This window comes from Anthonomus grandis, chromosome 12, assembly GCF_022605725.1.
Source record: "Anthonomus grandis grandis chromosome 12, icAntGran1.3, whole genome shotgun sequence".
In the NCBI taxonomy this organism is placed as follows: domain Eukaryota; kingdom Metazoa; phylum Arthropoda; class Insecta; order Coleoptera; family Curculionidae; genus Anthonomus; species Anthonomus grandis.
Genome location: NC_065557.1, coordinates 10,750,350 through 10,778,124, shown reverse-complemented (window position 1 = coordinate 10,778,124; position 27,775 = coordinate 10,750,350). Strand labels below are relative to the sequence as shown.

Here is a 27,775-nt window from a genome sequence, read left to right as displayed (position 1 = left end):
TTGTTAATAATCAATTCACCCTTAAAGCAATACTAGAAATAACCTAAATGTAAAAGTGAATGCGATCTCGAAATGAATAATTTCCTTTTAATTTATTACAGTCGCACCCGAAGGTAACCAAATTCAAGGCGTCCAAGTTCCGCGGCTGGTTGAAGAAGTGGGCGGGCTCGCACGTGACGGACTCGCAATCGAAACAGTGCACCGATTGGCTGATGGGTCGGTGCGCGGACGTCGTGCCCAATCGGACGCGAGTGCTCGCCGACAACGACCTCCAACGGACACCTTACGTACCGTATAACAGGTACCGCGTCGATAGACTTACCGTAAGCAGTGTAGAGGGCGCGTCGTAGAATCGGTGAAATGTGTCTTGTGGTTTCTTTTTTTTTTTTAAATTTTGTAACATATAAATTGTGTTTTTTTGAAGCACGTTTTGGGATGTTGAGAGGGTTGGATAAGTGTCGGTGAGGCTGATCTTAAGTGGCTGTTATATGAGCTAAAGTTGGCATATTTACGGTTCGTGTCGAAAAAAGTGCTAAAACAACATAGTTCCTTATTTATTTTATTTTTTTATATGATTTTACTAGGGAGGTATGTTCTTGACTCGGCATTTACTTTTGCCCTCTGCAATTTATTGTTGAGGTCGAGGTGGTTGTTTGTTTGGGTTCCGGGGTTGATAAACAAAAGTCTGAAGGTATTTAAATTGATCGACGTTTCGACAATTGTATTGGCTTCCTCAGGGTACTAAGGTACATCGTGATGCTTTCAAAAGATTCCATAAGATTTAAACAAATTAAAGGTTAAAACAAAATATTAAATTGTTGTCAAAGTAAGAATTTGTTGAAGCATTCGTTTTTTTTTATAACGAATAAATTAAAATCTTTTGAATTAAACTGCTTTGAAGTGCTGTTATTCCTGTTCTACTCAGATTCTAGTATTTTTGTTAGTTATGAAGATGATATATCCGCCGATATCATTAGAAACGAAATCCGCTTTTCGGGCATACATTTTTGTATCTGAAAAATGAAAAATCATTCTCTTGATAGTCAAATTCGGAAAAACTAAGTAATCTTCATAGCTTCAATGGTTTAATTAATATTCTCGCCCTTTTGAATTTAACGAGACCATCACTAAGGCTGTAGCACTTATAGAACACTTAAACTATAGAACACTTGAAAATTTTTTTAACCTCATACCTTTTTAAGGACCAATTAATTATTCATTGGAGTTAAAATGATCCTTAATTTCAAAAAACCATTATTTCTGAATGATTTATGATTCAATATTTTTGTAAGGTGTGATAAGATCTGTATGTGTAATTAGGAATAAAATAAAACCAATGTCCTTAAATTGCTTAAATTCTACTCAGATCCGATGGAAACCAGTACGTAGTACAGAAAAGATTCGCAGTAAAAATTGTTTTGATTTAAAAGTTAAAATGTAAGGTACTACAATTAGATGCATAATACAAAACAAAACAATCTAATGAACCGCGACATTAAAGAAAAATAGAGTTATCAAGACTTTTAATAAATAAGAGTTTACATGTGAAGCGTATAAAAGCAAACCAAGATATTTAATGTATAAGTCGTTGTGAGTGAAACGAGAAAAACCCGCCAAAATCTTAGTTTTAACTTAATAAACTTCCTTTTTGCAATTAATATTGCATCACTCATAAAAATATAGCCTGTCAGTAAAAAGATATTTTGCTAAAAAAAATAGATATATGTACATCTGGTTTTGCACCTAAGACTAGCAATGATCTCTTTTTTCATATAATTTTGTATAACTATTAAGTAATTATTTAAATAAACTAAAGTTAAAATTTTGTAAAGTTTTTTTTAATATTAAAAAAAATTAGTGCTGGCAGCAATAAGGCTTTGCAAAAAAGCAAAAAAGGATCTTAAAGGTGTTGATTTTATTTAATAAGTAACCAAAATTAAATTCTTAAATCATCGCCATTATCGGAGATAATCTCCTCTTCAGGTTCCTTGGAAATTTTTTTCGTTAAAGCAGACACGCTTTTTATTTTATCAGGCTTCTGTCTACTTTTAATGGTTGTAAATTAATTTGAGACTCTTGGCATCAGAAATGTCACTTTTATAAAATAGTTCACCTTTAACCAAAACCAAGATGCAGGAGCTTTAACGACTTTTTACACTTCGGCCTTCCAGTCAAAAACTGGACAAGTTTCTCCCATATTTAAAACACTGAAATAATCTTTTATAATATTGATATGTTTTGGAATAATGGTAGGACAGTTTTTCACCTTTGTGTGTGTTCTTGTTTTGTTCACGTTCTGTTTATATAAACGATTTTACTGTTTCATGATGAAGACACGACTTTGGATGTCCACTTGCTACAGTATAATAATTAATAAATAACAAAATTAAGGTAATTTTTTTCGCAGACAAAACAAAATATTGCAATTCTGGGATATGGATCTCTTAGTAAGTCATAAAACGCTTTGCAACGTTTACATTGACTGTCTTTGATTTGTTTCGAACATCAGTCAGTCTTTTTTGACCCTTGCCTGCTGGACTTGGCTCAATTGTATCTCACTGTGGTTATGCACCACAAAACTTAATTTCACTTAAAATCTTATTTAGTAACTTTATTGTACCTTGTTTACCTACCGTTAATTTAAATTGATTAATTAAAAAATATATCTGAAGCTAGATTCAGATTATGAATAAATCCTTTAAAATGTCTTCTTATGGGACCTAAGCCTAAAAATCTAGCTTCATATATCGTATGGTACGTATGACAAAAATATACTAATTATATATAAAAATAAACAAATCATTGATAATAATTAATGGCACAAAAATCATTTATTCCTGACTGATTTTTAAATACGAAGGTAATATGTTCAATCAATTTGCAACCTACCGGTTGATGAATTTAATTCTTTGTTATTGCAATCTGGACTCGAAGACAAATTCTTAGGAAGATCTGTAAAGCTCAACAATGTTCTTATCTGTGGGACACTGAAGTTACTATATCATAATTTACAAGCATGACATTGTAACTTTATCAAAGTTAGCACCTTCTGTATTTTTTAAAAATTTGCAAGCATCGTATTGTATTTAGTTAAAATTTTTTCTTTGCTTTATTAGGACGTTTTTTTAAGAAAATCTTCGCATTCAGAATACTGAGCCAAGCTGGTATTTTTGAAACAATCACAAATGATCTCGATAATCCCTGCAGTTAGGTGGTTAGGAAAGTTAAATGCTTTTCCGAAAATTCGACTTACCAAAGGTTTTTCCAGGTTTTTTGTTTGTGTTATCAATATATTGAGATATTAAAATTCGGGTCAAATTACCAAAGTTTAACTGTACTTCAAAATATTCAATTAATTCTGAAGACTGCATTTACAATTTAGAATCTTGGGACTTATTCTAAGACCAAAATATCATTTTTTTAAATGTAAATCACAAAAAAACACTCTTAAGAACCCTACAAAAGAATCACATCATATTTTAGTGCGTTGAAGAAGCCAACATTGTCGGCAAAACGTCGATCAATTTAAATACATTTGGACTTTTATTTATTGATCCCTAAACCCAGAAAATCGACGGCTTCGATTGTAAAATTATTGGATTGTTATACAAAAACACGAGACTTGTTATTGTTATAGTTTTTCACGCCGTTGCATTATAGAATATTCCTTATTGTTTTAGTTTTTTTTTTATAATTTTTTTATGCTATGACCTGGAATTTTTAGGAATTGTTTTTTTTTTAATTTAAAGCAAAATTTAATTACAGCAAAACTCAAATGACTTTGGAGAGAATTTGAGATGGTAAAATATACAGTGTGTGCCAAAGAAAGAATCCTTGTTGATTTTAAACAAGATTGGCATAATTTAAATCATGCGTTAAATCGATTTTCTTATATTTTTGGCAAGTTATGGTTCTCAATAAGGGAATAGAGTTGAATCGGTTGGTCTATGTCTGTTGGTAGCTGAATACGATATTACTTTTCAATTTGCAGATTTAGACAAGGGATTATTGGCAAAATTTAAAAACTCATTTAGTTTTTTTTTCAAAGAAATAAAATGGGTGATCACTCTCAATGGTAACAGAGTATCCTCATTTTAATGAAATTTGTGGAATATATTTAAATTAATCTAAAATATCTGTATTAAATAAATTGACTTGCTTTTACAAAACCAGCCAAACAATTGAGTTGAATTATATCAGGTTGTGCTGTCATTCTCATTAGTCTCTTGAAAGTTAACCCTTTCTATCCCGGGCCTTAATTTGCATGTTGGTCCCTCAATCCCAAAGGTTTTTCCATCCTTAGAGTCCCATTTCCTTATATATACGTCGCATATAAATAAACAAATAAATGACCAGACAACGTTTTTTTAATGAGCTTTTTTTCACAAACTTAAACGGTTCCTTTTCAAAAGTACTCAGAGAGCAGAAACAACTTTAAAGGGTTTATACTTCTGTTTTTTTATGTTTATGTCTGAAACAAGATGAAGAAATAAGTGCACAATAAAAAAAAATATTACAAACTTATCTATCAAAAAGTGCCCCTATAATGGTAAGTTGATAACCTGCAAGAGATAGCCTTTCTGAAGATTGGGTCAAATAGAGTGCATATGCTTTAAGAAGAGACAGATCAACCATGTGGAAAAATAGATTTTTTTATACCATTTTGTGGTCTTTCTTACACATTCTGTGGAGCTCAACATCATATCTGGTCGATCTATTGCACCAATATTTTCGTTGTAATTTATAACAACCGCTGGTGTAGCATGCCAAGGATTGCTTTACTCTATTTTTTCCATGTCGTGAGGCTAGGAACATAACACCCAAAAACACGTAAAATTCGTTGATATCAGTTTCGCGCCATTTATTTTTATTTGCATAAACCTCAGAAGCATATTTGTTGGTCTCAGAGACAATAATCTCAACTATATCTGAGTCCATAAATAAAATAAAATAACTTAAAGCATCTGACTTATTTTCTATGGAGTCCAAGTGTGCGCCGGTCTCTCTATCATCAAAATCATGCACTACGGGAATAAACGGAGTTTTATTGCATTTCAGAACCAAATTTTGTTTTAGGGCCAAATTATCTTGAATCGCTTCAGGTGACTTATTATTTGTGTTTCTGTTTTCACCATCAACGGGATTTTCTCGTCAGATAACTCATTATTGCTATTTTCGGCCTCATCAAATATAACTTCATTTATCTCGTCATCTTCATCCGAATCGGGATAATACTCACTGCCACTAGAGACATATGGCTCTTCATCGGAGTCTAACATCTCCAACATGTCGTCATATTCCTGTTTTGATAGCCCACAAAAGTCTCCACACTCATCATACCTTTTACGCTTTGAACAACGTGCTTCACTCATATTACGCGCGCGATTGCGACTGTTGTGCCCGAAATTATTTTTAAAACTGAATTCTCAACACCAGTGTTGCCAGATGATTGGGTGAGAATTATGGTACATTCTGGCCAAAATTATGGAATTTTTTTACAAAATTATGGTACAATCATACAATTCTGTCAGTACACAATCTTTTCCTATGTATGACGTCACGTCACAGTCGCGCCGTCGCCAAACTTATAAAATGTGTTGCATTTTGTTGGATTATGAATTTAATCAAATTTCCTATTTTGATCATTTCTTTTAATTAAAAGAACGATTTCTGGTAGAAATAAAATACTTTTTTAACAAAGATAGTACTTTATTGAAAAATGAACAAAACATTGCACTTAAAATCTAACTTAAAAATAGATAAACATTAACACAAATACATATACAAATTTGTATATTGTAATATTTGTATTTGTAATTTTAACCAACCCTGAAACGACTTATCTAATTCCCAATCCTTTCGATAGCTTTGGGGTCTATTTGCTCGTCTATTTTTATTTCCAAACTTAACTTGTTTTAAGTTTCGTTTACTATTTTCATCTTCGGATTCAGAATCAGAAATATTTATATGTTTTCGTTTTAAGCCGGAGTTGGAGGTCATAATCTTATAATAATTAATGAAGCTTTATTCTTTAGTTCTATTTCACCCCCAACCCCCAACAGCCAAAAGCAAACAAAAATAATAACAAAACAACTTAACCTCAAATAATAAAAACAAATGACGGACTGTTGATGTTGACGTTTAGAAGGGTTGTGTCTTAATGTAGTTTTGTATTTAATGGGATTTTTCATGTACATTTCGCATTTTACTGCGAAATTGTTCATATCATATTAATAAAAAAAATAATCATAGAAATTTATAAAACCCAAAAAAAAATAAAATTATGGTACAACTATGGTACATTTCTGATTATGGTACAAATTATGGAGCAAGCAAAAAATGTTGCAAAATTATGGTACAATTCCGTAATTATGGTACGTCTGGCAACACTGCTCAACACGCGAAATCGTTCAACCGACCTGCAGCTTCACCTTCGAACTATGCATGTAACAGCGTTGCCACCAGTGCTAAAATATAGCATATCTAAAATAAGTGAACAAATATATACGGCAGTGGGTCCGCATGACCTGTCTTAGGTGTCAACATTTTGCGGCTTTGGGAACAATAATCTAACATTTTCGGACATATTTCTACCGCATTAAGACACCAATGGGTCTAAAATTTTATAAGCAACGCATATTTTCGGCTTTGGTAAATTGAGACCATAACACCTTGAACGTATATATACGGCGGCTGGGACTACAGACCCACTTTTTAAAAAACATATATATGCGGCGTTGGGACAGAAAGGGTTAAGGAAAACTGCCGGAATGTCATCTTGATACGGCAACGAAACTCGACGATCTGTAAACAAATTTTATCTATTTAAAAAACTTAATACTTAACTAAACATCAATTATTCCTGGCCATTTCATCCTATTTACCGTCATTTCACTACCTCACCTATAAGACCATTTTCACGAAAAATCTATGAATCCTCCAGTTTTTTGAACACATTAAATTGTTAAAGGCCCTTGAAAGTCTGAGCTGATATTCATTGTATATTTTGTTATTGTGTCTTTTTTTAAAATTATTATTCTAAGGTTATTTTCTTGGCTTTAAGAAGGAAACTTTTGAAAAAAGGAACCTAACGAAATGTTTAAAGGAGACATTCAAATTTTAGGCCGAATTCAATTGCTTTTCCAACAAACTTGGACAGTTCAGTTATTATAGTTCACATGCTCTCTTAGAAATCGTAATACAGACTCTCTGTTTTCCCTTAAAGGACTTTTTTATTTCAAACCTGAATAGCTGTACCTACCACTTTTGGGAATTCTTTCCAAGATGCCTTTTTTTATGGCAATTAGGAGGCTTTCAGGTAAATTAAATTTTTGTAAGTTTACATTGACCCTTATAAAATGAACCCAAAAAATTGTGATACATTTTGAGCTAAAAATGACTTAAAATTATTCATATTGTGAAATAAAAAAGGGTTTTCCTTTTTTTTAATGCGTTTTATTCAAGTTATAAAAACATCGCTCCTTACCATGCAACACTTGAAAAACTATAACAAAAAAAAAAAAAGATCTTAGATCCTTCAAAGCACTTTCAGTAAATTGTCAATTATTCCTCTGCAAAATTACGCACACATTCATCTGGTTTACTTAAATCGCGAATTATTTATTACGAAACCTTCCCAGTGATACTTTCTTGTTAATTTTTTTTTAAATTAAGAACAAAGACAGTAAATTGTTTTGTACATATTTTATATGTTTAAAGCAAGTTATTATATACACATGGTATCGAAGAATATATGAGCAAACGGTTATTTTTCAATAAAATTGAATAATAGCATCTTATTTATATTCTTAAGATACCTTGTAGCGCAGCGTTATTTTCCACTTTAATTAGCGGCATTTTTATCATTGTTTGTTTCCTGAACATATTGTATTGTTATTTAAATTATTAATTAGTACAGATACAATTTGTTTTATATTGCTTTAACTTTCTCATTAACTTAAGTTATTTTCGTTCATGTTGTTTAATAATATCATTTAGTTTATAAATATTATTGTTCCGTTTCGTGTTGACATATCTTTTTTTTTCCAAAATTTTTGGTTTTATTGTAAGTATAATAGGGTATAGTAAATTGATGCTTGTTATTGCCAACTTATTATAGGATAATTAAAGTATGGTTGGATGAAATAGCGACGAAAGTGAAAATATGAAATATTTGTTTGTTTTATGGAACCCCGATAATTGAAGAAATTAATAAAGTTCCGAAAATCATATTTACAGATGATTTAAAAGTAAGCGCTAAGGAGTATAATCTTTGCATAAAAATAAGGCAGAAAGTTTTTATCAACATGAGTACGGAAATGCTTCCTAGTTTAGGTTAATATTCATTGTTTCCAAATATTTAAATGCGGTGTGCTTATAAACATTTAAAGCTGAATCTGATTCTAGCTTAAGATTTAATTAAGTCAGCTGCAGCCTATCCTATCCATGCTAAAACAAAATAAAAACTTCTATACAGTCGTCATTATTACCTGACGTTATGTTTTCAGATGTTTAATACACAGATCAGATTGATATCTCGTGCTATGTTCGTGAAATTAATTATGTTGCATATAATTTTCGGTATTCTTAAAACTAGTAAAAATTATTTATTTGTTACATGAAAGTTTTAATATAAACCAATTTATCCACTGATAAAATAATACTAGTGAAAATTACGTTTTTTAATTTATACAATGTTAATTTTCGCGTAAGCGCTACTTCCTATATACTTACACCAAGAATACCCTTTTTATTTAAAAATATTCATATAAAATAAACGTAAATATTAGTGTAATGTAATGAAAATAAATTAAAAAAAAAACATAATTTAGCATTTTGCAGAAGTAGCAACTTAGTAACTTCGAGATAAGCAACGAACTGGTGTGTACCTCACACTTATTACATTAATCTAAAAGTGCCTATAGAAATTTTAAAAAAATTTCAACCAACATAACAAAAAAATATTGTCAACCAGGTGACCCTTTTTATTTTATAGAAACCATTAGTCTAATCTTGTATTTGAGTCAAGTTTTACAAGGGTAATTTAAATTTTGTAGGTGGAAAGGTATCTTACACTATTTGTTATGATGACTCTTCAAATTTCAAATTTTTAAACATTTTTTCTAAGTTATTGTGAGACTCTGTTATGGCTAAAAACAAAAAATTGCCGCCTTTGTAAATTATGCAAATTAATATAAGGATTTCACTTTGTTAAATTCTGCGATCGTGATTTGCCCTTTTACAATATTTTGAAAACTTTTTTTACTACGAACTTTTATCTCTGCAAACCTTTTTAATACTTTTAAATTAATTTTACTGCTAATTTTATGTCGTATGGAAGTTGATCTTAATTTAAGAGAAACTTTTACACGAGCCACACTAATCGGAGTCTTTATTAATACGCGTAAAGCAACTCTAAGATTTTGCGCTATATTTAATTTAGTAAGAAATTATAGTATTTCCTGTGGACTTTCCTTATTTGGTAAAAGTGTAGAAACCAAGGATATTTCATCTGTTAATTCTATTCCACTTAAATCGAATGATAAGTTAAAATAATTGTAAACCTTTGCAATTTGATATTAAACTTTCCATTAAAATATTTGTTATGAATACTCGGAAGAACTCTTAATTCGAATTTCTAAGGCATTCACTGCTTGATCAGTAGTAAAAAGAAAAGGATTTTAATTTCTATTTTACTTTAGTATTTTCAATAGTGTCATTTCTACTGTCATATAAAAGTTTTTCTTTTTTCTAATGGTGTAACAATAAAAAATTTCCGTCTACATTAATTTCATTTGCTAGTTACACCTATATTGATTTGAATATTGTTATTTTGCACAAGTTTGCTTATAGGATTAAAACCGGGCTAATTATTATTTGTTGATGCTCTTTGTGATGCAAATCGACGCATTGCTTTCTACTGATAATCCGTTTGGGAATGCGCGTTTAAATTGCTCCACGATGCAGCGATAAAACTTCAGTCAGTTCTTAAAAGTACTTTTAAGAAATATTTTCCTGAGGAATCATTCTTATATTTGAAATAACTTTTCTTGTTTAGTTCAGTAAAATCATTATATTATCCATTTCTTCAGCTAAAATTTTAAAGGCCTCTTGCACCTTATTTCTGTCACTAGGGTTTCATAAACATTTAACGACGAATGATGATGGTTCTCCCAAAAACCGACTTCTCCAAATCGCATTATATACGTACATTATGCTTATGCATAGATTTGCAAATAGTCACATCAACGAATTTGAATTGTTTCAAGCAATTTAATAAATCATACGTTGAATTAGAATAGCAGATCTTAGTCTTTTAACAGTCGGCAAGTTTTTAACAGGTAGGAAACTGTCATTAATTTGAACGTTTTGTTCTGGTTATATAACTGCGTTATTGATTGGATTATATTAGACTACTAAAGATATTTGTTTGAACTTATTTCAACAGGAATACAGTATTAAATAATTATCATGAAGAATATCTAATATTTCATTCTGTATATTTTTTCCAAGGTAATTGGATTTAGTTTCGTCTTTTTTAAGAACTCTTCAAATAAAGTCCATAATCAGTAAAAAAAGGCTCGATGGGGCCTTTCATGACTACTCCCAAATAATTTATCCTATTACTTTACTAAAAGTGTAGTAAAATCAATGTTTGGAGAACGTCTTACTGTTATGGATAATCACATGAAGTGTGACTTACCCGCATTATTATGTTAATAAGAAGTTTTTGTCTTATTTTTATGCAACGATTATGCTGCTTAAAGCTTACTCGTGAATTAACAGGTATAATTGTAATATTATAGATTTAAAAGCCAGATGTTCTTACGAAAACTGAAAATCTTACGTCGTACTTTATCAGCATCACATTTCTTGATTTAATTTAACCTCATACGAGCCGTACTTGTACAGATATTTTGTTATAATAGTTTTTAAATCAAACATTTACTAACTATAGTTAGCAATTAGAGGCAGATAATTTATTATACCGTTCAAAAGATAGTTTTTAGGGATTTTAGAGTACGTTACTGCTTTCCTTAGAAATGTAAATATGTAATATTTTTTAAAGAAGTATTGAAATTTCAGTTTTTTTTTTCAAATTACATAATTTTTTCTTGTAATTTATTTATTTATTAAGAGTTTTACGATCTTTATTTTCAAAGGAACGTGCTTCCCTGATATTGTAGATAAAAGTTAGATATAAACGAAAACGTCGGCAATTCAAAATTTTTAATAAATAAAAAGTTTATTCTATAATAGTATATTTTTCTATTAGAGAGTTTGTAAAGGTATGTCTCCATAATAGTACGACCCCCTGTAAATATATCCATAAAAGTGAGAAAATAACCAAACGGTAGTTGTGTATCATAGTATAAAACATTCCATTTTATACAAACAAATGAATTTAAGTCAATCTCATATTATTTTAAAGCCAGTTTTGGTTATTTTCCCACCGTACCCACCATAAAATGAAACTTGTACAAATAATTTTATATAGAGAGTGGGAGCAATATGTACAAAAATTTTAAATAATTGTACACAGTACATGCCATTTATATATTAAAAGAAAAATATTTACAAATAACGTGTTTTATTGCATTTTATAATGCCCTACGTTTATAATATATATATGATATATCAGTGAGGTAGTGTTAAAATTTCCACCCCATCATTGGTTATTAAAACGGTATGTTCGAACTGAGCAGTTCTTGCACCATCAACAGTTACAGCCGTCCAGTTGTCTTCTAATATTTCAATTTCTTCTTTGCCTTGGGTCAAGATTGGTTCAATTGTAAAGGTCATTCCTGGAAGCATTTTACCTGGATAAACATTTCCTGAAAAAAATTGATACACATACAGAGAATCTTCATTTAAAAAAAGTCACTTAAATAAATAGCATCAAGAGCAAAATTAAAGATAGCACGGAGAGTTAAATAGCAAAAGAATAGGTTTATTATCAAGAGAAAATACTGATTGTGATAATATTTATCTGTAATACCTATTTCTATAAGACTACAACTATATATAGTTAAAATCTGTATTAAAATATGGAATATTTATGAAGAATCAAAGGCTAACGTACCTAAATGAGAAACACTAGAATGTCCAAAAATAACAATGCTAGAGTTTTTTTTAATTTCAAATTCTTTGGAAACCACGGTGCCTATACAGGGTGTCCCAGCGAAAACGAAACAGCTATTTTCGTTATGAAAAAAAAATTTTTTTTCAAAAATCTCGGACACGTCGATTTTATTTTTGAGGGGGACAACTTTTCTTTACCAAGGCACCCTCATACCAGCAACCCCCTTCGAGGGGGTGGAATCACCCCTAAAATCCTAAATGGAAAGAGGGGTTTTAATTCTGAATATAACTGCCAAATTTGAAGTGGCTAAAATTATTTCTCTGGATAAAACAGCTTGTCAAAATTGCCGAAACAGCGAAAATGAAAAAGGTATTATGGACTCTTTTTTGGATAATATTTTTAAAAGAACAAGGAAATCCTATTTTCGAAGGGGTCACTTATTAATTAAGAGGCCACCTAATACCTCGAATCCTTTACGAGGGGTTGAAAGCACCCCTTAAATCTTAAACAGAAAGAGGGATCGTGTTATAACTTATGTTGAAAGCGTTTTTACTTTAAATTTAAATAGTGACTTCTGAGTGACTGATGGATTTCTTCTGGATATGAAAGCCAAATAAAATTCTGGAAAAAATGCTTTAAATAAACCTTTATGCCTGAAACCCTTTCTTACAATTTTTTTTATTGGATCATTAAAACATGATTGAAAATTTATTAGTATTGTTAATATTATTGTTATTACACCTTATCAGCATATCATAAATAAAAACAAAATACCAAATAAAATGCAAACACAAGTATCTGAAGAATTTATTTAGTTTGCTAAATATCATTGGTACTTTTTTCATAAAGCAGCATTTATTTAAATAGTTTTAAATTATTACCCAGTCTTCTACGTGTTGAAATACTGTTAGCAATGGTTTATTCTACTGCAGAGAGGGTTGAGATGATAGAGTTTTTCTTTCGGCATCACAATTGTGCCAATAGAACGGTACAAGAATTTAATGACCTTCATCCAGAAAAACGAGTCAACAGAAAATACGTTCTAGAAATAGTTGCTAAATTTAGGGAATCTGGCAATGTCTTAAATAAAAAGCGTGAGGTTCAAAATGCTGTCATTGTCAATGAAGCAATGCAAATAACTGTCCTAGGTCAACTTCATGCCGAGCCAGGAATAAGAGTCAGAAAATTGGCGACGAGTACAGGAGTAAGCAAAAGTAGTGTTCATAGGATACTTAAGCATAATAAATTCCATGCTTACAAAATTCATCTGGTGCAAGAACTGAATGAGGACGATTTTGACAGACGAGTGCAATTTTGTGAATCGCTTAGTGATATGATAACTGTTAATCCGCGTCTTATTTACAACATTTGCTTTTCAGATGAATGTACTTTTTTTCTTAATGGCAACGTAAATCGTCATAACTGCTGCTACTGGTCAAATGCAAATCCGGGCCAGTTTCGTGAAGTTCATACCCAGTTCCCTGAGAAGTTAAATGTTTGGGCGGGAATCTTGGGCGGCTCCATTGTTGGTCCGTTTTTTCTGCCCGGAAATTTGAATGGAGAAATGTACCGAGATCTCTTGGAAAATGCCGTATATCCAAGAATAGTAGAAATAATGGAAGGCGGAAATCATTCTGATGATGATCAAGTCGTTTTCCAACAAGACGGAGCGCCTCCACATTATGCTGCTGGTGTGAGGCAATATCTTGATGAGATTTTTCCTGATCATTGGATTGGAAGGAGAGGACCTTTTATGGAATGGCCAGCTAGGTCACCCGATTTAACCCCATTAGATTTTTTTTTATGGGGGCATTTAAAAACAAAAGTTTACGCTAACCAACCAGACACCCTAGAAGACTTACGCCAGAGAATTATAAATGAGTGTCAGATGATAACACCTGAAGTTCTACAAAACGCCAGGCATCGTTTTGAGCAAAACCTGTATTCCTGCATGGAAGTAGGCGGGGCACAATTTGAACATTTAATAAATTGACGTAATTTAAATAAACTTGTTTTATTTAAAAGACACAAAAGGAAAAGGGAAGGTATTTCTTATCTCTCCACTTTTACTGGCAGTAAAGATTGTATTTCTTGCTATTTTTATATCCATCAGTCACTCAGAAGTCACCATTTAAATTCAGAGTAAAAAGGCCTTCAAAATAAGGAATGACACAACCCCTTTTTCTATTTAAGATTTAAGGGGTGCTTTCAACCCCTCGTAAAGGGTTCCAGGTATTAGGGTGGCCTCTTAATTAATAAGTGACCCCTTTGAAATTAGGACTTCCTTATTCTTTTAAAAATATTATCCAAAACAGAGTTCAAAATACCTTTTTCATTTTCGCTGTTTCTACAATTTTGACAAGCTGTCATATCCGGATAAAAAATTTTAGCCACTTCAAATTTGGCAGTAATATTCAGAATTAAAAGACCTTTAAAAAAAGGTATCACACGACCCCTCTTTCTATTTAAGATTTTAGGGGTGATCCCACCCCCTCGAAGAGGGTTACTGGTATGAGGGTGCCTTGGTAAGCAAAAGTTGTCCCCCTCGAAAATAAAATCGACGTGTTCGAGATTTTTGTAAAAAAATTTTTTTTTCATACCAAAAATACCTCTGTTTTGTTTTCGCTGGGACACCCTGTAGACTTACTAAAGAATGAGGTTTAATTAATATTAAACATTGAAATTACTTTGAAATATAAGACACTCAAATATAAATATATATATATTGAAGTTGTTTTTTTGAGAATATGTAATTTCTTAAAATTACCTCTACGTATTTTCTTTCCACTCAGCTTTAAATTTGTCTCAAAAACACATATCTGCAAAATAAAAAGACTCGCATTACTTCTGTCCCATACCCTGTATCTCAAAATAAAGTGAAAAAATGACGTAGTATACGGAAAGTAGATCTGTTTAAGATTTTGTTTTCGTACTCTAAAATGCTAAAAGTGTATGAAGTAATAAAATTGGGAATTTCATCCAGCTTAGCTGGATTTCGCGGTATTCTCTTCTACAGCCGTATGTAAGCTTTATGATCTTTATTGTACGTAACTATCCTTCTAAACTCCTGTAGTCATCTTACATACTTAATGGGATTTTAAACTTGTTACTGTTTACTGTTACATCATAGTATTAATTTTTTTAAAAATAATAATAAAATTAGGACATTTACTACAACTCCGTCGAAAAAATGAAGGAAATATAAGCTGTTTTATCTACATTTTTGCACAAGTCCATGAGGTAAGACAGTCAACCTTCTTGAGACAACCTCAAAATGTTTGTTCCATTTCAGATGTTGATCAATGTGTAAACCGAGAAAGTTTGTTTCTATGTTTTGGGAGCCAACATTTATAAAGGGTGTCCCAATAGGAACGCACGTTTTGAATTGCGCAGTATTCTTTTTTTATCGCAGTATGTCAAAAAAAAACTGAAAAGAATAATGTAAACAGTTTGCGATTAGTAGCCATGGAACGATATACGGTCGAACAACGAATTATTATTGTTAAAACACACTACAAATATGGAGAATGTTTTGCGGAAACAGTTCGTAAATTGCGGGGCATTTTTGGTTGACACGATGCACCAAATCACACGACCGTCCAAAGACTAATTGATAAATTTAAACAAAATGGTTCTGTCGTGAATGTAAAAACACCAGTGCATCACCGTACTAGCCGTTCTGTTGAAAATATTGCCGCAGTGCGTGAAAGTGTTGGCGAAAATCTGGGAACATCTATCCGTCATCGTGCACAGCAGTTGCACATTTCGAAGAGCACTACCCACCGAATTGTAACAAAAGATCTTCATTTACATGCCTATAAGATTCAATTGACCCAAGAATTAAAGCCAGTGGACCATGCGACGCGCCATACATTTTCTTCTTGGGTATTGCAAAAACAACAAATGGATGTCGATTTTTCGAAAAAAAATTTGTTTACCGATGAGGCACACTTTCACCTTAATGGCTTTGTTAATAAACAAAATTGCCGAATTTGGGGCGAAGAAAATCCTAGAGTCATTCATGAAAAGAAAATGCATCCATTAAGAGTCACTGTTTGGTGCGGACTTTGGACAGGTGGAGTAATTGGACCGTACTTCTTAGAGGACGAGGCTGAAAATGCAGTTAGCGTGAACAGCGAACGCTATCGTAATATGCTCACTGAGTTTTTATGGCCTCAATTGGATGGTATGGATACGGGCGGTATGTGGTACCAACAGGATGGTGCGACATGTCACACTACACGTGAAGCAATTCAATTTGCAAATAAATTTTCCCGGTCGTGTCATTTCACGGAATGGAGACCAGAACTGGCCCGCAAAACGCAAAACGCGTTGTGACTTTTTTCTTTGGGGTTTTTTAAAATCCCTCGTATACGCTAATAATCCAACAACAATTCCACAGTTGAAAAACGAAATTAGACGTATTATTAGCGAAATTGGGCCGCAATTATGTGAAAATGTAATTAAAAATTTCTCAAAACGAATAAGAGTCTGTCACGAAAGTCGAGGCGGCCATTTGCCAGATATTATTTTTCACCTTTAATTGCAGTGTATTAGCTTTACATTAAAATATAAATAACACTCAGTTTAAAATAAATTATTACTTTTATTTACCAATTAAAACGTGCGCTCTTATTGGGACACTACTTTTTTTGCATATTTATTTAATACTGATTTAGGAGGTTATCACTGAACAAAGCGTCTGCTTTTTCAGATAAATACTTGCTTGCTACTTTGCATCAGCAGGGTTGACAGTATTGCAGTAATCTGAATTTATATAGTAAGAAAATTCCTTTATGTAGAATATAAATAGGACTGGTCTAATTATACTTTCCTGTGGAATTATCCACAGGGATCCACATCTCTGTTATGAGACAATTTGCGTTGGATTTGTGAGTTAAGACAATAACCAATTCAAAAGAAGTACCCGGATTCCATACAACCCCAATTTAGTTCAAAGAATGTTAAGATCTATGTTATCAAACGCTTTAGATAGATCCAGAAATGCTCACAATGAAGTAAATAAATGCAGAAGATTTCTCATATACATATCTTAGAGAAGGAAGAAATAAGGCTAATTGCAGGAGAATTCGCAAGTTATACTAAATTATGATAAATATTTTCAATACAATTGACTGTTTCGGCTTAAATTCCATGATAATCACCGAAAGACGAAAGAAAAATATATAGAAAAGGTAATCGTAATAGATTGCTGAATTAGTGTCAGGGGAACAGCGCAAATCACTGAAGAATGGTATTCTATGGATATTTTAATTGAAAACTAATAAAACCAAAAATATCTGGGTAACCAAACGTGAAAGATTTGACAGTATGTCATCAAGAAAATTTAAGATTTCTGCAAACTTGTATACCTACAAACTTTCAGCGTACACACCTTCCCTGCAATCGCTTTTCAACAAATATAAACAAATCGATTTTCAACTTACTTATATGGTAAATCTCTGGTGGTCCATGAAAATAACTACCAATTCCATGCCCTAAGAAAGCCGGTACAACTGTATAACTCAATTCACTAGCTTTCTGTTCTATGGCATATCCGATATCTCTAAAGTAGGCTCCGGGCCTACAAACATTAATGCCCTCCTCCAAACAAACTTCTGTGGCTTCTACTAGCCATTTTCCTTCCTCATCCACGTTTCCCACCAGAAAGGTTTTCGAACAGTCTCCGTGGTATCCTTTATAAAATACCTAAAATCATTATTTGAACTATAACGATAGATTTATATTATTTGGACTATAATGATTCCTATTGTAAAATCTTATGTTTATACTAGTACCCCAAGGGTCCAATTTGAGACCTCTGATAAAAGAAAAAAAAGTTTTGTAGAAGAGCTTGTATTTTAATTGACCCCTAAAAGTGCTATAAGCTGGTGTAATTTAAATCATTGTAGTGTTGATGAAAAAGGCCTCTATGTCTTTGACTCTTAAAAAAAGCGTAAATGAATCTAATAAGTAGTAATGGTAGATACAATGACAATACTTTGGTGTCCTAGTGCAGTGTAATCTGGTGTTTACACATAACATTATTGAGTGGGTCAGTAAGGCACATAAAACAATGAGATTTATCAGATCTACCCAAGGTTTTCGTGTTGTGTGCTGTTAAAGATTGTTTGACAGTTTGGTGTGGTCCAGTTTTGGAATATGGTTGCATTATATGGTCTTAATGTTAATGTAAATTCTATAGCCTTTCTTTAGAAAACTCGCCAAATTCTGTCATGTATATAGGTTTAAAATTGTAACCAACAACATTAAGAATACCTTTAATGCTACGATTCTTAGTAAATACCAGAAACCAGAAAAGGGAGAACTTTTAATTTGGATTTTCCCAGGACAAACACTTTAAAAAATTAAAATTTTAAATTTCAGTTCAGACAGTGAAACTTACAATTGGTGAAACACAAATTTATAATTCGGTAATTTCTCTGTTAGCTAATTAGGTCACTTTGATTAGCTATGTATGTATGAATGAATGCAATAGTATTTATTTCAATTTATTATTTTTACTTCAATTTATTAGTTGCTGCTGTTTACAAGTAAATAAATAATATATTATGTAAAAAAGTATATTATGAATTTAAAAATACAGTTATAATTAATAAATCTAATATATTTCCATTGTTGAAGACATGCCTTTCAGAGTGTGATAGCTCAGATTTGTTTTGCATTCCAGATTTTCAATTCTTTAGAAGAGACAGAAGACTTTAATTTTAACCCATGTTAGAATTTTCTTTTAAGACTCTAATTTATAATAGACAACATGCTTTTTGCATGTATTATAAGCCCCCCAAATTTAAACTTATAAGATTGTGGGTGACTTAGACTATATATTCTGTAGTTTTCCCTCAACTTCCTATTGGGAAAACCTTAAGGGAAAGTAGAAAGAGGTCTTGTGAAGTTTAAGTTTTGCTGATGATACTCAGTTATAATGTTGTTTTGATGCTGATATTTTTGTAGAAACTAAGAGAGTCTTATCTAAGAGCCATAATTTAATTTTAAATCTTACAAGGTGTTTTCTTATGTTTTTTTGGTCATAAAAAACAAGTAGAAGTCTTGGAAAAATAATTTGAACATTTTTATTGATGAATCTAAAGTTAATATGGCAGATAGAACAAAAATAGGGTCTAATTTTAGATAGTAATGTACATTTTAAAGAACATTTTAAAACTTTATGTCACGGGGCATATTTTTCATTAAAAACCATATTCTCCATTTTTAAACCACAAGCTTAGAAAAGAATTATGTGAATCTGTTGTAATTTTGAAATTTTAATTATTGTGACACATTACACCAACATATATTGAATTAAATTGGATGGAAATGGATGATTGGAGGAATTCACATTTTTGCTATTTTCATAAAGATTATTAGGAATCTATCAATGCCATCTTCACTTAATGAACCTCTTATATTCAGAGACGAAGTTCATAATAGAGTTGTGCAAAATGGCTCTGAGTTGTCTATGAAACTTCATCATTTCAAAGAAGTTTTTCATATAATGTTGTTAAAAGTTACAGTTACCTCTCTTTCTGATAGGCAGTTTAGGGTTAAATACAGACAATTTCTGCTGAAGAATTTTTTATTACTGTGATTTTCTATATAGCTTCTTAGTTTGTTTCTTTTAATAAAGAATAATACATAAAATATTATATAATTTTTTTTATTATTGCGCTATATTATTGTTAGTTTAATTTTCTAAATATCTAATCTTTGCTTGGTTCAGTAGAATAGCTCTTACTAAACTGCGCCAAGTAAAGACTAAGCAATTATTTGTTTAAAAATTGTAAATATATTGTTATTTGATCAATAGAAGTCAATTATTATCATTTACCGTAATGTCCACATTCACTATATCTCCATCCTCTAATGGTCGATCATCAGGTATCCCATGACAAGTTACATTGTTAACCGAAGTACAGACAGATTTGGGAAAGTTCTTATAATTTAATGGAGAAGGATAGGCACCATATTGTATGCAAAGTTTATGAACCAAAGTGTCTATGTCATCTGTTGTTTGTCCCACCTAAAATTTACATATTAGCACATTAATTGAAGCTTTAACTGAATTCTTGTTACTGATTATACCTTACTTTAATAGAATGTCCCACTGTTTCTAAAATATTGGCAGCCAATCTACAAGAGTCTCTCATGCTTTGGATTTGTCCACTTTGTTTAATCTCGGACACCATCACATTTTCTGAGGGTTCTCCCGTTCTGAAATAACTTGGTTTCGGTATATTGTCTGGGACTTGTTTCTTTGGAGATACTTTGCCTGGATGCACTATTGAATATTTTCCAAAATTTGGTTTGCTATAAGTTTAATTTGGGATATATACTGGAGCTTGCTAAGAATATATGCTACTTACCTTTTTTTCGAAAAGAAAAAATGCCTGATTATCTGATTGAATTTCATGTTTATCTTAAGTTGGAACAGTTTCAATTAAATTATTGCGGCATTTATAATTAAAACGATTATCTCAAATGTTTATTTATAATTCTTAAGGTTAATCTAACGTAACTTACATAACCTCATTTTTCTTGTTTATGTGTTTTTTTCTTGAATTTAAAGAGTTCCAGCTACCATTGGCAACGTTGCACCCTTTCTAGTTATAGAGTCCTCTAAAAAAAGTAATTTATTTGATTACTGATAGATAGCGCCACTCATGATGACTTACATAAGGTCAGCGTATCGAGTACGATGCAGTACATAAACAGTTAAAGAACTATTTTATTTAAAGTAAATTACTTTCGGGCGTAAAAAATGAGAGTCCCAACTTTTAAAAGGCGCCATTTTGAAAGTTTGAACAGTCAGTTTTATGTCTAAGTAAGAAAGTCTTCCTGTTACCTTAGGCCACGTCCAAATGTGAAAAATTACAGCGAATCAACGTAGAAAGAGGTGACCGGGGAAGTGGAGGACTGTATAAACTCTTCACTATAATATTTACCCATTTAATACCGTAATGGAATTGAACTACCTCGTCGACTAATATTATTTTGACATTAAAGCTATTTTATTTAAATTAAATTTTCCCCTTACATAATATCTCCTCCTATACTAACAAAGTTGGAAGCTGGCGGCAATCCGTTGAGTGTAGATGAGGATTAAACCAGATCTAAACTTTGTCTTAAGCTAAGCATAATATTAAAGTATACGGCAATCAGTTTCTTTAGAAGCTTTAAAATGATGGGTACGATGTTCTTTAATCATTCGCACCTAATTTTAACTTGAAATTGCATATTATCGATTCAATGATTAATGTTGATTCCATGAACCCTAAAAAATTCTCTAAAATTATAAAAGCTATAAGTTTCTATAAAATAATGTTAGAAAGAGGATTTTAGAGTTCATGTTTGGATCATATGGAAGTTACGCGTTCTCTGGTGTTAATTTTTATTGGCCCATTGTCATCACATGATGTACATGTTGCCATGTACTGTGTACTATGTATGCCATGTTTCGTATAACTTTTCTGTTCTCGTCCTTTGACGTTAACGATGACAAAAGTTCCAAAACCACTCCAACTTACATTACGCGAGGACGCACCCTAAAGATATTTATTTAAATTCAAAGTTTTATTATCTAATAGGCAACAAATACTAATAATGAGACAACTATTAAAATATTGATAGATAATACAATAAATTCAGTAATGTAACAAATAATGACAAGATCAAAACTCAAGTCATGTCATGCCAAACAGGTCAACATCAAACCGTAATTGAACATCATTGAACCAGTTGCATGTATGGTTTCATATATCTGGGGTTTTTCTTGGCCAAATTAATTGGTGCCATAAGTGTTAAGATAAAATACATTGTGTCTTTTTGTATGGATGCAAGACACAGCAAAATTCAAAGCTGATAAGAGATCTGAAGAATCTATTTAATTGTTGCATATTTTAAATAAAACAACTCCCACAAACAGCAGATGATGAAGAGACAATACATTAAACCTTGAAAGCAATAACTGCTAATTGAATCCCCTCTTAGGGTATACACCATTCATCCTAAAACTAACATGTTTGTAGAATTTTGAAAGCATAATTAAGATGTATACAATAAGCGTGATTTTACTAGGGAGTTAAACAAAATTGTTCTGCTTGAAGTACTAGAAAATAGTTCTGTTGATCTTATACTGCAGCAGTCACGAACAGAGTCACAATCTGGAAGTGTGGTATCATTTATTACGTAGCCAAAGTCAATCTCATCTTTGAGCGAAGAAATTGACATTTCTGAAGGTTAAGTGACAGTCTGTTAACTTCACACCGTTTATTAACCCTATCAAGTACTGTTTTCACCTGCATGCATTCATGAGGATTCTTAACAAGACGAAAAACCTTCATGTCATCGACAAACAGTAGAATCTTACTAGCCAATACTCGGTCGGTCTATCTAATAAGTAGGAAATGAAAAACGCTCCTAGATGTTTATGAAAGCCCATTTTATCAAGATTTTTGGAAATAATTCCTTGGTCCAACCTATCAAAGGCCTTAGCAAAATCTGTGTAAATTACATCAAGTTAATATTTGCAATTTATAGGCTCATATGCGTTCCGCAGGAATGATTTTAAATTAGCGACTGTTGATCTACACTAAAAAATCCATGGTGAATAGGTAAAATAATATGTTTGATTTGGTAAAAGGTATTGCTATAAATGCAGGTCTCAAAGAGCTTAGGAAAGCTGAACAAAATGGAGATTGCATATTTCCTACTTCCTAGATAGCACAAATCCATCCAGTGGATATCCCTTGGATATCAGCTTTTGGGTAAAGGGACTATCCAATGGATATCCATGTAGGGACACCACTGGATATCCAGTTGATACTACGCACATGTAAATCCTTTTGGACACCATTTGTGGATACCTGATGAACGCCAATCCTGGATATTTAGCGATATGGTTTTTGGTTGGCAGTAATAAATAGTGGTGCATAGATCTCATATTTTATATTAACTGTCTAAAGCACGCTTATCACAATATTACGCTTATCGCGCAATATCTTTTGAAAATAGCAAAAACCTATTCAGTGGCGAATATTCTCTGGATACCAAGCGATAACTCTTTAAATTGCTGTTGGATACCACATGAACATCTAATGGACATCATCTTTGGATCAATTAGAATTTTGAAAATACTAATAAATAAAAATAGTTTAATTTAAAATTTAAAGCATGTTTAGAATTATAAAGCTCTATGTAAATAAGTTGCATTTGTTTTTAAATGTCCGAAAAATCAAAATTTTGATTTTAAATATTCTTCGGAGTATTAATATAACAACACAAAAAAATCCCTTTTTAAATATTTCTATTTGAAAAGATTTTTAAAACATGTATCTATATGCATATATACCTCAAATTCATAGATTTTTAATTATTTTTGCCAGTCCTTTCATTCGCCCTGCTCAAATACTTCCTCATGGCTGCCTCATAACATTTTTTGTTTGATCCTTAAAGGACTTGGCTTAAAGCAGCTAAAAATTAATTTACAGTAAATTTTCTTTTTTTAGAATTAAAGTTAAATTAGAATAAAAGTCAAATAAAATTCAAGTGATTAAAATTGTAAGCTTTGAAATGAAAGATATTACTTGAGACACATAATATTAGAAAAAATAAATAGCAGTTTATTATGGAAAAGTTTAATATGTAAAAATAAACATACTTTGAATAAGAGAGTTTAATTTTAATAACTTAAATGTCTTTTTTTCTTTAGTACTATCATATGCTTATACCATTGCAAGTTCACCTGCAATTATTTCGGACATGCATCTTTTAATGAATTCATACTCGTCTCCTGTTTTCTTTATGAATGCTACCTACAAATCATGGTTATTTAGTAAAAAGACAACAGCACCCTATAAACATTTGATGCAGTAAGTAAAAAATCGCCACTTTCGTATTAATAGTTGGTTCTAGAACTTGAATATTGATATTAAAATCACTCATGATTGATACTTTCTGGTTTTCTATACAGTCAAGAGTAGAGATCTATTCGACTTCTTATTGCCAGCGATTTTATTTTACTTACTTTTCATTAAACTTCCAGATGAGCTTAACGAACTAAAGAATAATGAAAAGAAATAAGAGGAAAATCAAGTATTTTCTGCTAAAAAACCTACTTACTTTCTACATACGATTTACCTGATCTCACTGACGTTTCAGATATTTTTTATTTAAGAGGAAAAATCTAAAAAAAAAGAAAAAAAATTAAAGTAAAATATAAATTTTGCATACAGATTGTTCTTGTATGTTGTGTTTTTGTCTACGTACTCCTGCATTTTCACCAAACGGGAGGATTGGTATTCTTCCTATAATCCTTTTTTATAATTTTTTTTTGTTGAGCGGTTTTATAATTTTTTTATATAAATCCAGTTTGCGGCATCGAATTAAATTTGCGCTATATAATTGTAAATACATATTTGCGTTATATAATTGTATATAACGAATTTCACACATTACGATATTAAGCCTTAAAAGAGTCTTTGGATATTTAGACAGTGCCTTTTCTTTAAGCTGTGAAATTGCGACTATAATTTAAACTGACTTATTAAATTAGGTTATGTATATTAAAAAGGTATAATATTTAGGTATATATTATATTTAAAATATGTCCACAGTTTATAAGAATTATATACAGTGTGGTGACTTTTACTGGAATAAATTGAGTTAAAACTAATGAAAATTTATCTCGCAAAATTCCTGAGACTTTCCTGAGATTCCTGTTTATTTTTTTTTCACATTTCAAGATAGTTTTTGTATTTTTTCACCTACAGGGGGGGGCCAAATTAACCCCAACTTTTTTTTTTCAAATGGAAAGCCACTTTTTTTAAACTTTCATTGAAAAGAGCCCCTTTTCTTGATTATATTGCCCTATTTACTTTTGTGATTATCTAAAGGAGAAATACGAAAGAAAAATAAAAACCATTAAATTATTAAAAGTTGCGTTTAATGTATAAGATGCTCAAAATGAGCACTATTTACTTGTTGGCAAAGCCCAAGACGATAATAAAATTCGTTTCTGACATTTTCTAACATTTCTGGAGATATTTGTCGGATTTCTTGCCTAATACGTTCTTTGAGTTCGTCTAGGTTTCCTGGCTCATATAAATTTGACTTTTCAAATGTCCCCACAGAAAAAAATCAAGTGGGGTGAGATCGGGAGAACGTGCCGGCCACTCGATTGCACCCCTTCTACCAATCCATCTGTTTGGAAAATTGTCATCTAAATACTGGCGTACATTACAGGCATAATGTGGGGGAGCACCATCTTGTTGCATCCAGATTCTTTCATCATACAAATCTGGATCGAACTGACTCGGATATAAGGCACGTAAGACTGGAACTAGTTCATGTTCAAGAAATTCTAGATATCTTTCCCCAGTTAAAGTATCATTGAAGAATATGGGCCCTATAACTTGCCTGCCAATTATGCCAGCCCAAACATTAGTTTTCTGGGGATATTGTGTATTAGTTTCCCTTACCCAGTGTGGGTTCTTGTCAGACCAGTAGCGACAGTTCTGCCTATTAACATGGCAATATAGGGTGAATGTAGCCTCATCAGAAAAAAGGATCCACTCCGAAGATATGCGATTTTCGTCAATGGCGTTCATCATTAATTCACAGAACTGAACTCTGCGATCTGAATCGTCTTCCAATAACTTTTGAACGGGTTGCATTTTATAAGGTTGTTTGTTTGCACTTTTTAAAATTTTTAGCACAGATTTATGATGAATAGAGTTTTCGCGAGCTACTCTTCTGGCTGCAGTTACCGGATTTTCTTCCATCACTAACAATACATTTAATTGGGTGTTTTCATCGATTTTAGAAGACCTTTGTCTTGAAACATCCCTCACGTGCCCAACTTCTCGAAATCTGCTTTCGATTTTACTAACCGTAGCTTGGTTAATAGGTGGCAAATCTGGATATTTCTGCCTGAATATCCAGATTTGTGGATGATGATTTTATGGACAACATCTAGCTGAGTACGACTTCTGTCCCCATAACCAATTATCATTAAGATTTCAATCTTGTGGGATTCGGATAAATAAGGCATTTTTTCTGGTTGAAATTCACTTTAACAGTGACACTACAACAATGTCAGGAAATGTCTCGATACCAATAAAATAAACAAACACGCCAAAAATTTACCAACACAAAATATTTCGAGACTTTTAATAATTTAATGGTTTTTATTTTTTTTTTCGTATTTCTCCTTTAGATAATCACAAAAGTAAATAGGGCAATTTAATCAGGAAAAAGGGCTCTTTTCAATGAGAGTTTAAAAAAAGTAGCTTTCCGTTTGAAAAAAAAAAGTTTGGGTTAATTTTGACTCCCCCTGTAGGTGAAAAAATACAAAAACTATCATGAAATGTGAAAAAAAATAAACAAAAATCGGGGGACTCAGGAATTATGCGAGATAAAATTTGATTAGTTTTAACTGAATTTATTCCAGTTAAAGTCATCACACTGTATAGGTATAGTCCCTGGATTTCTTAAAATTATTTATTCTGTATTTAAACTAGTTAATAAATAAATAAATTGAAAATTTAAAAAAAATCAAGAATCTGTAATCTTTCATTGCAGAACTACATGGTACATAAATAACAAATGTAAAAATAAATTTAGAGCCTACACTAATCTGGCAGCAAACAACATCCACCCTCCGGAATCTGATTCTCCAGATCCATTAGATTAACTTTGGTTGAATATTTTAAGGTTAAGTCTCCAAATTTCTATGCTTTCAACATACAGTATATTCATTGGAGAACATTTTTCAGTCGTAGATACCATACCATCCCGCAACCAAGCTTCAGATATAACAACAACATCATACTCGCCCTCATTGAAAGATTGTCAGATTGAATGGTGTCTGTACGGGATTTTAAATTGAATATTCTTGAAAAAAAAAATAGAACGCCTCCTTTAGTTTGAAGCAGATTTGATTCTCTGCCCTTCGATGCCAGGTTTTCCAGTCAAAAATAAAAAACATGTATGTTCTGGAAGGAAATTCTTCAATTTCTTCAGAGAAAGATAAGGCAACCTCAGCTCTTTACACCTAGTCAAAGATGTGATCAAGATAACTTATTAATTTTTCCAAGTTCTTTGGCCTCTGATAACTCTGGTAGAGGCTCTAAAAATCCATCAGAATCCTTATGTGAACTTCTGATTCCTGTCAGTGCGTCCAATTGACAGAATTCATTCAACGATCAGTCTAACCACATATAACTTAAGTTGGATACTTATAAAGATTATTTGCACATTAAAAATTAATCGACAAAATATAGTATACAATTATCCAACTTGGTAGTATCCTTCTTAAATTTTATTATATTATTCTTTTGTCTAAGAGCAAAAGGTAATCTAGTATAGGTTTTAACAGGGGCAAAAGCTGAAGCCCTTTGAAAGAACGCAGAGAGATGAGTTGGGACCCTTAGTTCAGCTCTCCTCCTAGTAATGATAGGCATACCTTTAGCATAATAGTCAGTATTAAAAAGGTGCAGGTGTTTTTTTTTGCAAAAATAGCTAGCATAAGAATACACAGAGCTGGAACCATGAGGCCCAGTAAAATAAGGCCTACAAGAAGTTGGAGGTGTAATTTTAAGCATGCATCTCTTGATGCGTTTTTATGCAACAAAGACTGACATGGGGTTTGTTGAAGATCCCCAAAACATCACACAA

General features: G+C 31.7%; 2 protein-coding genes across 4 annotated transcripts in view; one reads left to right on the top strand and one right to left on the bottom strand.

Annotated features, from left to right (window-relative positions):
- Positions 1-11,584, top strand: part of LOC126743268 (paired amphipathic helix protein Sin3b) — a 76,687-nt gene extending 65,103 nt beyond the window's left edge. For both annotated transcript variants that reach the window (XM_050450272.1, XM_050450273.1), the window contains exon 12: positions 102-11,584. In XM_050450272.1, the coding sequence (XP_050306229.1) occupies positions 102-350 (249 nt within the window). In that variant the 3' untranslated portion in view covers positions 351-11,584. The remainder of the gene's footprint in view (positions 1-101) is intronic.
- LOC126743270 (methionine aminopeptidase 1D, mitochondrial) lies at positions 11,543-20,696 on the bottom strand. 2 transcript variants are annotated; one of them, XM_050450279.1, is made up of 5 exons: positions 20,467-20,693; positions 20,191-20,410; positions 19,932-20,123; positions 17,530-17,791; positions 11,543-11,834 (listed from the first exon to the last, which is right to left on the bottom strand). In XM_050450279.1, exons 1-5 carry the CDS (start codon positions 20,511-20,513, stop codon positions 11,638-11,640), a joined length of 918 nt encoding a protein of 305 aa, XP_050306236.1. In that variant the 5' UTR covers positions 20,514-20,693; the 3' UTR covers positions 11,543-11,637. The 2 variants fall into 2 exon arrangements, with proteins under 2 accessions (XP_050306236.1, XP_050306237.1); XM_050450280.1 differs by lacking the exon at positions 11,543-11,834 and adding an exon at positions 14,873-14,901 and having other exon boundaries at positions 20,467-20,696.
- Positions 20,697-27,775: the final 7,079 nt, after the last annotated feature.